General features: G+C 38.2%; 3 protein-coding genes across 3 annotated transcripts; all 3 read right to left on the bottom strand.

Annotated features, from left to right (window-relative positions):
* Window positions 1–5,045: 5,045 nt before the first annotated feature.
* HO133_007724 (uncharacterized protein) lies at window positions 5,046–5,611 on the bottom strand (the record flags this gene model as incomplete). The annotated part of the gene is made up of 2 exons (XM_037298594.1): window positions 5,046–5,268; window positions 5,502–5,611. 2 exons carry the CDS (start codon window positions 5,609–5,611, stop codon window positions 5,046–5,048), a joined length of 333 nt encoding a protein of 110 aa, XP_037155930.1.
* A 1,060-nt stretch (window positions 5,612–6,671) lies between these two features.
* Window positions 6,672–8,474, bottom strand: HO133_007723 (uncharacterized protein; the record flags this gene model as incomplete). The annotated part of the gene is made up of 1 exon (XM_037298593.1): window positions 6,672–8,474. The coding sequence occupies one exon, from the start codon at window positions 8,472–8,474 to the stop codon at window positions 6,672–6,674; it is 1,803 nt and encodes a 600-aa protein (XP_037155929.1).
* A 515-nt stretch (window positions 8,475–8,989) lies between these two features.
* On the bottom strand, window positions 8,990–12,324 carry HO133_007722 (uncharacterized protein; the record flags this gene model as incomplete). Its single annotated transcript, XM_037298592.1, has 2 exons — window positions 8,990–9,138; window positions 9,192–12,324. 2 exons carry the CDS (start codon window positions 12,322–12,324, stop codon window positions 8,990–8,992), a joined length of 3,282 nt encoding a protein of 1,093 aa, XP_037155928.1.
* Between the last annotated feature and the right edge of the window lie 91 nt (window positions 12,325–12,415).

The following is a 12,415-nucleotide window of genomic DNA, read 5'->3' as shown; positions in this document are numbered from 1 at the left end:
ATAAGAATTATAGTTAATATACTATTAATAGAATAGATATTATCTTATCTTATTAGAACTTAGATAAGAATATATATAATAAGCGATTTCCGAAGAACTTTAGCGACTATATTATCTTTAAATTAAATTTCGAATATTTTATATATTATCGATATAGGCCTATTAAGATATTAGATAATAAATCTAAGTAGAATTGCTAGATAGTATCTTATAATCTCTATTTATCGATTAAATATAACGCTTATATTAATATAAAGATCTATATTAATATTAAAATCTATAAATATATCTTTAAATATATTTATAAGAGTAGCGATTAAGTTAGTTTTTAAATAGAGTATAAGAGCGATATAGATTAAAACGATATAGGATTAAACTAGATAGATAAGATTTAAGAGTATTAAGATATATAATATATAAACTCTATAAAAGTTTATTAGAGAATTTTTAACTTTAAATTATATAATTATAATTCTTCTATTAAATAATTATTTATTTATCTCTCGAATTAATACGGCGTAATATTTAATAATAATAATAATCTATTCTATATAATTAATATAGAATATAAACGCTAGATTAAGTTAATAGTCTTTTTTTAATTAAATTAATAGCGTTAATAGAAAAGATAAATAGAAGATCTCTTCTATATCGATCTATCGATATAATATATCTAGAAAAAGAATAAGCGAGCTATATTTAAATAAAGTTTACGTTAGAGGCGTAGAGGTATTATTAAAAGAATATATTATATTAATTCGAATATTAAAAAGCTTTTCTATTTATAATACTTTCTTCTAAATATATTAAATTCTATATTCTTTTTTTTTACTATAATATCTATATAGTAAAAGACTTACTTTATAATAATATTAAATAAAATTAAATATTAAATAAAGTAGCGGTCTAAAAGAGAGAATATTACTTACGAGATCTTTTTATAATAATTCTATTATAATATAAGCTCGATAACTCTCTAAATTTATAAAATAATTATAAATTAAGATATATAAATAATTTCTTTTTTATTAGATAGAAATATTTTAAGCGTAATATAAATAGCTTATCGCGCTAATAATAATATTAAAATATTATAACTTTTTTTAATATAGTATTTCTTTTTTTATATATTAAAACTTTTCGCGTTAGATATATTTTTTCTTAATAATTTTTTTAATAAATTAAAGTATTTTAAGTTATAGAATAAGAAGATTATCGCGCTAATAATGATTTTAAAATATCGCGATTTTTTTTAATATAATATTCTTTTTTTAGTCACTAAAACTTTTCGCGCTAGACGTATTTTTTCTTTTTTTACTTATAAATAATTTAATTCTTTACTCGCACTTTGCGTATATTTCTTAATTAATATTTATTATTCTTTATTTAAATTATCTAATAATTTTATTTATATTCTTTAAACTTAGTATTATATTCTTTCTCTATTAAATAATATATAATATAAATAAATCGTTATCGAAGACTTCTATCTTTATTTAATTTAAATTCGCTTAAAGAAAAATAATATTAGCTCTATAAAGAATATTAGTCTTATTATTAGCTTTAATTTACTCGCGATTTAGCGAGATTATAAATAATATTATATTAATAATTAAAATCGACTTTTACGCGAAGTATATAGCTATTAAATTAATATTTAGAATTAGATATAAGCGAGTTTTAATAATAATTAAATTACTATAGCTAACGCTATTTAAAATACAATCTCTTATTTTAATAATTAACTCTTTTTTTTCGATAACTATAGAGATATTAATAAGATTATATTTTAGAATATTATATTATAAAGAGTATAAAATAACTCTAAGATAGTTATTACTATAGCTTTATCTAATATTATCTTTATTCTTCTTTAAGATAATATTATTATTTATTCTTACTTTAAGATCTCTCTTAATATTATTATTTAATTTAATTATAATATATCGATAGAATTTAATTTAGCTTAATTATTAAAGGCGATTAAGCTTATTTTCTAAAATAAGATCTCTATATAAAATCGCTATAATATCGAGATCGTCGATTATATATTTTAAGATATTTAAAAAAATCTCGCTTCTTTTAATAATATAATTATATACTTCTATAATAACTTTTATTAAATTCTTTTAGTTATTAAGAATATTAAGTTAAGTTATATTACTTAAGCTACGTTAAGGGCGTTTTATCTTTAAAATTATATTTAAATTCTTAGATTAATAGAAAATATAAGACTTTAAAATCTTAATCTAATTAATTAAGATTAAACTAATATAAAGGAATTTATTTAAAGGCTATTAGATATAGATAATAATATTTTAATAAGCTTCGAGAAATAAAAAGTAATTAATTAATCTATTAAGTAGCTATTAGATAACTCTATTACTTAGCTAATTAATATTATTTATAATAATCTTAATCTATATTAAATAGCTAATTTCTATACGTCTAAGGCGATTCTTTATATTCTTAATAAGAATATTACTCGATTTAATAGTTAAGTTTTTAATAAGTTTTTTAAGATTAAGATCGTTTATAATAGTAGAGATTAAGTCGTTAATAAGAAAGATAGCTTTCTTCTACTTATTAAAATAATAAATATCTTTAAATTAATCTTACTTTTACTCTATTACTTAAAGTTAAAATAGAATTATATAATAATATTATTAAGGAATTTAGAGTAGCGTATAGATTTATATAATAAGATATATCTATAAATTAAGTATATTAAGTCTAAAATACTCGATTATTATATCTTTAAAGATAAATATAATAATAAATAATATTATATATTACGTATTCCTCTAACTTCGCCTAATTTAAACGATCTATATACTTTTTTTTAATATATTTAATTTCTAATTCGATTAGTCTTTAATATAACGATTAATAAGTCTCAAAGTTAGTTATTATAGTAGATCAATTTATATCTATATTTCGAGATCTTTATCTATAGTTAATTATATATAACTTTAAGTTAAATTACTAATAAGATTAATCTATTAATTATAATTTTAGATAATCTATTAAAAAGATAATCTACTCGATTAATAAGATATATTAAGAATAAGATTATTAAGTAGATACTTCTTTTTTAGATAAGAATATAATTAATTAGCGATCTATAGTGATAGAAGTAGGCCATTTATCGCATAGAATATAAGTAGAGTTTGATTTAACTTAGAGTTAAAGCTTTTATCTTCTTTATTAATTTCGTAGTAGTAGAAGTAGATTAAAAACGCATAGTAAGCGATTAGAGTTCGATTTGACTTAGGGCTAGGGCTAAAATTTCATTTAACTTAGAAAAATCCAACTCCATTTGACTTAGAAAAATTCAACTCCATGAATTTAATTTATAGGCCTTTACTTATAGTTATAATAATATCTTAACTATTCTAACTAATTAAGTTATCGTAGTTATGAAATATCTTAATATTTTAAATATTTAGACTATCGCAGTTATAAAAATATTTTAATTATTCTAGCTATTTAGATTATTATAGCTATAGAAATATTTTAGTTAAATTATTATTACTATATTTTAATTAATTAAACTATTATAGTTATTAGAATATCTTAGCTATTTTAGCTAATTAAGCTATTGTAACTATAGAATATCTTTATTATTTCGACTATTTAGACTATCGTAGTTAGAGAGATATTTTATTTATTCTAGCTATTTAAGCTATCATATTAAGCGATAATATATTAAAGTCTTATATTAGATATAAAGTTCTATTAAGAGCTATAATTTAGATTAATTTTTTCGCAGAGAGACTATAATTTAATATTAAGAGCTATTATTTAAATTAATTAATTTAATATTAAGAGTTATTATTTAAGTTAGTTCTTTCGTAGAGAGGCTATAACTTAATATTAAAAATTATTATTTAGACTAGTTTTTTCGTAGAGAGGTTATAACTTAATATTAAGAGTTATTATTTAAATTAGTTAATTTAGTATTAAGAATTACTATTTAAGCTAATTCTTTTATAGAGAAATTATAACTTAATATTAAGGGCTATTATTTAAATTAGTTAACTTAGTATTAAAGATTACTATTTAAGTTAATTCTTTTATAGAGAGGCTATAAATTGATATTAAGAACTATTATTTAGATTAATTCTTTTATAGAAGAGCTATAATATCAATATATAATTTTAACGATTCTTATTATCTTTTTATTACTTATTTAATTTATTTATTATTTATTATAATATTAATATCTTTTAATCTATTCGCGTTAGTATTATTAGTCTCTACTACTTACTATAATAGATATTATTAAAAATTCTTTTTAAAATCTTCATTTTCTTAAATAACGTCTTAAATTATTTAAGAGTTTTTCTAGCGCTAAAGAGCTTTTTTCGAGATTATTTATATATTTAGAAAGATCTTAATTATTCTAATATTAAATATATCTAAGTATCTATTTATAGATTTATTTATATATATATTATTTTCTATATAGTCTTACTATTTGCGAGTATTAATTATAACAGTAGAACTATAAGTTAGTAGATTTATTATAAGATTATAGCGTTAATAGCTATTTAATTAATTATTCTATTATTATACGATATATAATATACGATATATAAGAGATAGATAAATATAGCGAGTATTACTTATATAGCTACTATATCTATAATAAGCTCTTTATTCGAATTATTCTCTTTTAGAGTTATATTATTATTCTTTCTTCTACTTACGCCTATATATAATTATATTTTCACTTTAAGGTATATCGCTTAGATATAAGAGTTTTTCTAGTATTAAGAGACCTTTTTTGAATTATTTACATATCCAGAAAGGTCTTAGCTATCCCAGTATTAGATATACCCAATCATCTATCTACATATCTACTTGTGTATACGTTATTTTCTGTATGGCCTCACTGTTTGCGAGCACTACCGAGGAGAATGCTGGCATGCTCAAGAAGAAATGCAAATCCATTCCGATATAAATCTGTACTTACAGTGAAAGTGTACTGGTAAAAGAATTCCATAACCCGATATTGGAGATCAATCGGAGGCGAAGTTCTCTCAAGCCTTCAGGCTCAAACATGAGCTCTTCCAAAGTTTTCGATATTTGTTGCCGAAGCCTGCGAGATTGGCATCCAGAGTTTGATACTTGTCCATGATCTTGTCCAAGTCTTTGAGCACGTTCTCGCATCCTCGGATGTGATCTTGGCGATCCTGGTGTTGCTGAGGCGTGAGTTCTCGCTCCGGTAGGACTTCTTCAAGGTCACGATGGATATTGGAGAGGCTTTTCACCCTTTTGATTCTCGGTGTGTCGATCGAAGCCCAAAGACACTACCCCAACATGTATCAGAGCAAACGGAGTCGAAGAAAGATAAGGTATGATAAGGAACGATGTGTAGAGTACAGGCGAAATTTAGAATTCTAACAGGCGCTGTCGAAGTGTACATACCATCGCAAATATCATAAGACATGGCTTTGTATCTTCGCTACCGTTCAAAAGAAGTGGGAGCGACTCACTTATCAGAGACAGCCTTGAATTGATCAGACGAGTCCACCAAGCGCTTGCGGACCTTGTTGGCCAGGTGCGACACCGCGATGATATCGCCGATGCTAAAGCCAAAGCTCATGGCGCTGAATTCTGGTTTGCACTTCGTTGACTGCACTGGTAAGTAGAGTCTGTGATTCCACCCGAAGTGGTACTTTATAACCTCCAAGAGGCCAGGTTCTGGTCAAAAGGCACCGCTGGCCTTCTCTTTCCGATCAGCAGATAGTAGCGTGCACAAGACTGATGATGACTGGCGGAGATTTTTGCTTTGTCTGCTTGATAGATGATGTATGTTGATGGAAACATTGACAGTTGTTGACGAGGCTTGCGAGGCGCAGAGCATGCAGCCTTCTATCTTACGCTAAACTAGAAAAAGGGTGACAGCTGCATGCCGCCTTCCTAATATGTCATGCGGGAAATTGCAGTGCGAATGGGTTTGACGAATGATCAGGCTGAGATTTGAGAAGGGTTGATTTGATGAGAGAGATGGCGAGCCCATGGGAGGATCGTCCGCAAAGCCTGAGACCCATAGATATATCTTATCACGGCCAACATATCACCTCCCTGTCGCCATTAGTCATCGCCGTTATCATACTCATCGCCGAGATCACATTTGCTATGTTGGCCATGTACTGTTGTCGACGCTGATGGTCGTCGTGGTCGACACATGCAAAGCCTGTCTTAGGAGCAAGCAACTCCTTTCAAAAATCGTCTGCGAACTAGGAATCTAGGTACACTTTCAGCACGAAATCTATAGCATTTGATGAAATGTAAGAAAAGGTGATATCGTACAAGTATACTCGAGCAACGTAACATGATCTCGAGTTCTCGATCTTGAAGCACCGAAGCATTCTAAACTGCTATTTGCAAGGCTCAATGAGCCTTGCACGCGCGTGTTGAAATATCCCGCCTAAGGGCAATGGTATATACAAGCTCGAACCCGCATTCATGCCAAACTAATGAAGAAATCTGGTTGAAGGCCCTGCGTCCAACAATGCACCTCTCAAGCTCCTTGGAATGCTCCACCCCCAACACCATCGCTTCCGATTAACAGGCCTCATAAAGCATCATCGCCTACCATATGTTCAAAGCTCACAGCCACCCGTCTCCTTGGCTGCAATCCACCGCCTGAATGAACACAGCTACTCCTCTCCACCACTAGTCTCTCCCTGCACCCACATCCTCCTCAGCAGCCCTTCCACACCTTCGTCCATCGGCCCATCCTCCTCATGCTCCTCCACCAACTCTGGGCTTCCCTTCCCCACCTCAAATCTCACTCTGCCCCTCCCGTGCGACGCCTCCCCAGAGTTCCCGACTGGCGTCTTGACGCTCTTCCCCTTATGCCCATCAGGCGCTTTCTTCCCATCCAGCTTCTTTTGTCCATCAAATTTCCGCCCATCGAGCTTGCTCTGCACGGCTTGTTGCTTGAGACTGCCAGCAAGCAACTCGGGATAGAACCGCCTCGCATTCGCACACTCGACCCTTGCCTGCGTCCACTGCCTTGCCTGTCTCGCCTCCATCTCTTTCGACCCAGCGCTGAGATTCTGGATTCCGAAACCTGATCCGTGTTGTAAGAGCGGGTGTTGATCGGATGGTGGATCACGCTGCGTGGACATGCGCTGCAGATCCAACTTCAGCTGCGTGAGTGATTTGCCCTTAGTGGGATCGGCGCCGCGGGCTGATTCGAAGGGTGAGACGCGAGTTTCTTTTGGAGGCTTGAGTGGGTTCTTGCCATTGGATTGTTTCGGTATGGGTGGAGATGCTGAGCTGGATTCGCCGTTGCTGAGACGCGGGTGGGACAGATTAGCCGCAGATTTGACCCTGCGAGTAGGGGCTTTGACGGTTGAGGATGAGTCTGTTGGAGAGCCTGGACGGTCATGGTGGGTGGTGTGGTTGAGATGTGCTAGATTTTGCTGAAGGTGAGATACAGAGCCTGGTGTTGCGCTGCCGGAGTTCGAGCCTGTGCCGTTGAGGAAGCGAGATATGCCGTCTCCGGGCATGGAATCCCTGTTACCGAATGTGGAGTCCTGGCTGTGAACGAATGCTGGAGAACCGCTGGAGCCATTTGGTGTAACTGTTGCCGATACATTAGATGTTTTAGGTGCTGCGTTGTGGGCACTGCGATTGAGGAGACGGTGAGTCACGTCGTCTGCGTCTGGTGGGTGAGAGTATGGGGATCTGTCTCGATGATGATCTTGCTCCTTTGCATGATCGACGAAAGCTGAAGGATTATTAGGTGGAGACTGTGGAGGTGATTGAGGAAGATTTGGAGGAGACGGTTCTGCGGGCTCATCTGGCGAAGGAGGATCTTCCAGTTGGGGAGTCTTACGACCTACTGAGCCATGTCGAGTGGTATGGGGTGACTGTGAGTTGCTCTCCTCTGTCCAGTCATCGTTCTCGTGGTCCTCATTTCCCACCTCGAAGCTCGCCTGCCCTTTCACGGGACCATCATCATCGCCCTTTTTGCGCAAGCTATTCTTCGTCTGCGCCTTCTCGCCCTTCGATTGGTTCCCCAGTTTGGTCAATGAAGGGTTCCGCCCCAGAGATACTTCGGATTTATTCTTCTTTATAGACGCCTTAGACCCAACTCTTGGTAAGCTGAGATTAGAGCTATTGCGCTTGAAGTTCTGTGTTGTTGGGCTGGCCGTTGGTGTATGCGACGCTGATCTAGTATGGTGTCTTGTATGTCCTGCAACCTCTCCTGCATCGCCAGGACCCAACTTGGAGAGCTTGTGTAGACCCTTGCCATGTGATGGCACTCTTCCATACGGGTGACGTCCATGACCGACGGCATGCGCCTTGTGCAGCTTGGTTGAGGATCCTTTGTTGTGCGACTTGGAGAGATGACCGGTATTTGGAGACCCCTTGGAGAGAGAAGCCGAGGATGAAGCGCGCTCGTTCAGCTGTGGTCTTCTGCCTGGTGATGGAGAGGCGCGGCCAGACATTCTGTGTACTTTTTTGTGCTGTCGGGAAATTGATGTGGGGCTGCTGATTTGCGGTGCGGGTGAGCGCGGAGGTTTGCGACAGTGCGTGAGAGACTCCTCAGATGATGAAATTTGCTGTTAGTGGACTCACGAAGCCATTACTAAGATCGCTGAGTCAATGCTGTTATAGTGACTATGTTGTATCATAATATGACTGTCTGCAAGCAGAAGCAAAGTGAGCGCAAACTTCGCGCCACGATCATTGTCCAATCGGTAACACTCCTTGCCTAGCGTCGCCTTACAAGGCGTGCTTCTCAAACCAAATATTGCCCCTGAACCCCTGACTGATACATAGTCTTCACAAAGGAGATCTTTCGCATGCAGGACAAACTTGGTGCAGTATGGGGAAGGTAGTGGATGGAGGGTCAAAAATCAAATGTATCAGTTCTATTCGTATAGGTGCGAAATATCCGAGAAATTCAGACGCACCGCCTACGCCACGCTTAGAAAGCAGATATGCTTGCAATGCTTGGAGTTCAGTAAACCTCCAAAACATATCTCAGCTGATCCTTCAACTTTTCAATCTCAGTCCTCGGGGTCACCTTCTTGCCTATCATCTGTGCGTCCCTGGCGATAGCATCTTCAAGCACGTTGGTGACATCAGGTACAGGCCATGTAGGACCGCCTAGCAGCAACGCATCAGTAAGCTCGTCTTCACGCTTTTGCAGAAGCACTTACAAAGATAGAAAGCCCCTTCCTCCTTCAGATAAGCCTGGATGATATCATTCATTGTCTGCCTCATCCGATCCTGGATATAGATCTTCTGCGGCTGATCACGGGAGAAAGCACGACCAAGCAGCGTGATGACACCAGCATCCTGATAGGCCTCCCACTCCTCTCCATAACAATACTCTTCTCTTTGGTGTCTCGAGCCCATGTAGAGCAATACGGACCCAATCTCCTTGCCCTGTGCCTTCTCCCACGCGCGATACTGCACAAAGGCTCGGAATGGCGCAAGACCAGTGCCAAGACCAGCCATGATCAATGGCTGGGTAGACTTCGGTGGCAGCTTCATCACACTCGGCTTGACTGAGACAGTGACAGGAGCGCCGACTCTGAGCTTGTTAAGAAACCTTGTAGCTTGACCAAATCTGTCACGACCCTTCGGATCTACCCAGCCGACCACCACAATCATCAAAGCAACGCTGTTCGGCGTCACCTTCTGGCATGACGCAATTGAGTATTCTCTTCGCTTCAACGGACTAACAATGCGGACAATATCATGGAAGCTTGGATGGGCCGAAGGGAACTCCAAAAGGATGTCGGCGTAAGTAATAGTATCTACTTCGGCTCTCCTCTTGAATTCCTGGTTACCCTCTTTGGTAGGGCCTCCCAATGTGGTAAGCTCTTTCCGCTCATCGGGATCATCGGCGAACTCAGCCAAAGCTTCGTAGAATCGCTTCGGTGGTCGGCCGAAGATGTCGACATTCTGCATAAGAGCTTGGTACACTGTCCTGTTCTCGAGCACCTCGAGATTCTCGCGACTCGACACCTCAACAATCTCCTTAGGATCAAGCTTGTAGAATTTGATAAACTCCTCGACCTCGACTTCGTCATTCTCAGCATGAATACCGAGCGCTTCTCCAATATCGTAGGTCAGGCCTGAATTCCCAAGATCAAATTCGATGTGGAAAATATTTCTGTCGTAAGATGGCGGCGTAAGTCTGCGATTCTCCTGTACATGCACTGTGTAGGTCTTGACGTTGACATCTGGGCGCAGTGCCGGCTTTGTGCCGTAAGCCTCCTTGAAAATCAAGCCTTTGGCCGCCGTCTTCCAGTCTTTGAGATACGTGGGTGGGTCTACCTCAATCTTGTCGTAAGCTACAAAGCTGCTCGTACATATGTCCTTGAACAATGAGGGTGGCGTGCCCTCTAATTCCTCGGTGGCCCAAGTCTTGGGGATCTCCATGAGTCGCAAAGCGTTGTCTAGAACCTTGGCCAATTCCTGCAATGTCTCGATTGTTCCGTTGACAGATGCCAGCTTCTGCAATCCAGTCTTCTCAAGGTTGGGCAACGCGACGCGCAAGAATGCCAGCTCCGTCAAGTATACTTCCTGTGCTGGATCATTGGCTATGACCTCAACTGCTGGTGGATCAAGAATATACAACTTAGCACCTTTGGCGGCCAATGCGTTTCTAAATTCGACTGGAAGCTTCTTTTCAAGATCGTCATCTTTTACGCCTGGTAGCTTCAAAATGATCTTTCCGCCAGCCTTGAGGCCACCGAGGATGTCATACATCTTGAGGAGGCTTTCGCCGCCGACATAGACTACATCTGCTGCATCGATCGAGTAAGAAGCCTCGATCGTCTTCTTAGACTTCCGAATATCAGAACGGAACACTCCTCCTTGAATCAGATTGTCGTATCCTGTCTTGGTGGTGACGTTGTTCGCGGAATCTGTTGCCAAAGCTTGGCCGAGCGCAACCGGCGCGTTTGCCGAGTCTGAGGTATCAATGTCCCAAAAGGTATACTGCTGAACAGATGAAGGGTCAAGCAACTGGAGGGCCGAAGGGGCTCCAGATTCAGTCCATATGTCCTCAGGTTGCAAAATTGGCTTCTCCACCAGCAGTTGGAATGCTGCCGCAACAGAGACAGGCGTCCAGACAGTTTCCCTCGCATATTTCACGTCTAGTACCGCTGGAGGCGTTGCCCATTTGTCTGAGTATGCGATCGCTGCTATAACGTCGCAATACAGATTCGAGCGAACGCTGCTGTCCGATACCGCTTGCTGATCGTCAACTTGACCAAGCACACCGATCGTCCTCACTGACTCAGGCAGGACCCCGAGAAATTCCTCTTCAATGAATGGCCTGTAGACTCTGACATTCACGACTCCCACTTTCGCGCCTTCTCTTTCGAGCGACAGAGCAACCTGCGAGGCCAATGACGACTCTACAGTCCCGAAGACTGTCAGCACCGAGTCTGGTGTTGCGTGGCCGTGATACTCGAAGACCCCGTACTGAGTACCAAGCTCGCCATTCAACGCGTTCAGCAGTCGCAGCACTTTCGTGTCTGTGTTCACACTCTTCTTTCCTGGTGCAGATATTTCATTCTGAACGGCCTTGTAGGTATTGTGCAGACCAGCTTGATCTAGGACATCAATAACTCTTGTTGTCTCCCTGCCAATGCTGACCCCATCGTAAATGTGTATGGTGGGCATGATGCTCGCAAGCAGCGTAGAGAGCAATGCCATATGCTGCGCCTCATATGCAGAGAATGAAGACACCATGCCGAATCCCAGCTCTTCTGCCAGCGACAAAGCGGAGACGTAATCCGCGACCAACTGTGAGGAAGCTCCAGCATAGTCAATGGCCGCGATATGAGCCACAAATGGACTGACATCGGAGTATAGCTGTGAGAGCTGATTTAAAGCCGCTTGAAGGTACTGTAGAGTGGAGGACGATGCTAGGATTGACTGAGGAACATAGCGCCTCTTCCGGTCGAAATCTTTAGAGGAGATGTATCCCAACGCTATGGACGCAGCGCCCTGCCGAATCTGCATGGACTCGACATTCGTGGGGTATCCATGAACATTTTTCGACCCCTCTCCAAACCAATCTTTGACAGCGACATCGAGGTCGAATGTCTCAGGCGAGTACGTCCATAGTCTGTCGGAAAGGGTGTAGGCGACTTGTTGGATCAATGTCTGGGCCGTAACATATGTGGGTCCACCAATTGAGGCTAAGGATACGGACTGACTGAAGGGCAGGCTTGTAGAGTATTGCTTGAATTCTTTCAGCTTTTTCTCCGGCCCTTCGCGAACAGGCTCGGGCTCTGCTGGGCCGTTGGACTCGGCTGGTTGAAGACGCATGACGGGCAAAGAGAACAGACAAGGGAGGAAGAAGGAAGAAAGAATGCGCAGAATGAGAGAACCAAGGAAAGCAGTGTTGGTAAGCGTCCAT

Source organism: Letharia lupina (genome assembly GCF_014066315.1).
Source record: "Letharia lupina isolate WasteWater1 chromosome Unknown contig_4, whole genome shotgun sequence".
Lineage (NCBI taxonomy): Eukaryota > Fungi > Ascomycota > Lecanoromycetes > Lecanorales > Parmeliaceae > Letharia > Letharia lupina.
The sequence above is the reverse complement of the archived record's forward strand: the minus strand, read 5'-3'. Positions and strand labels throughout refer to the sequence as shown.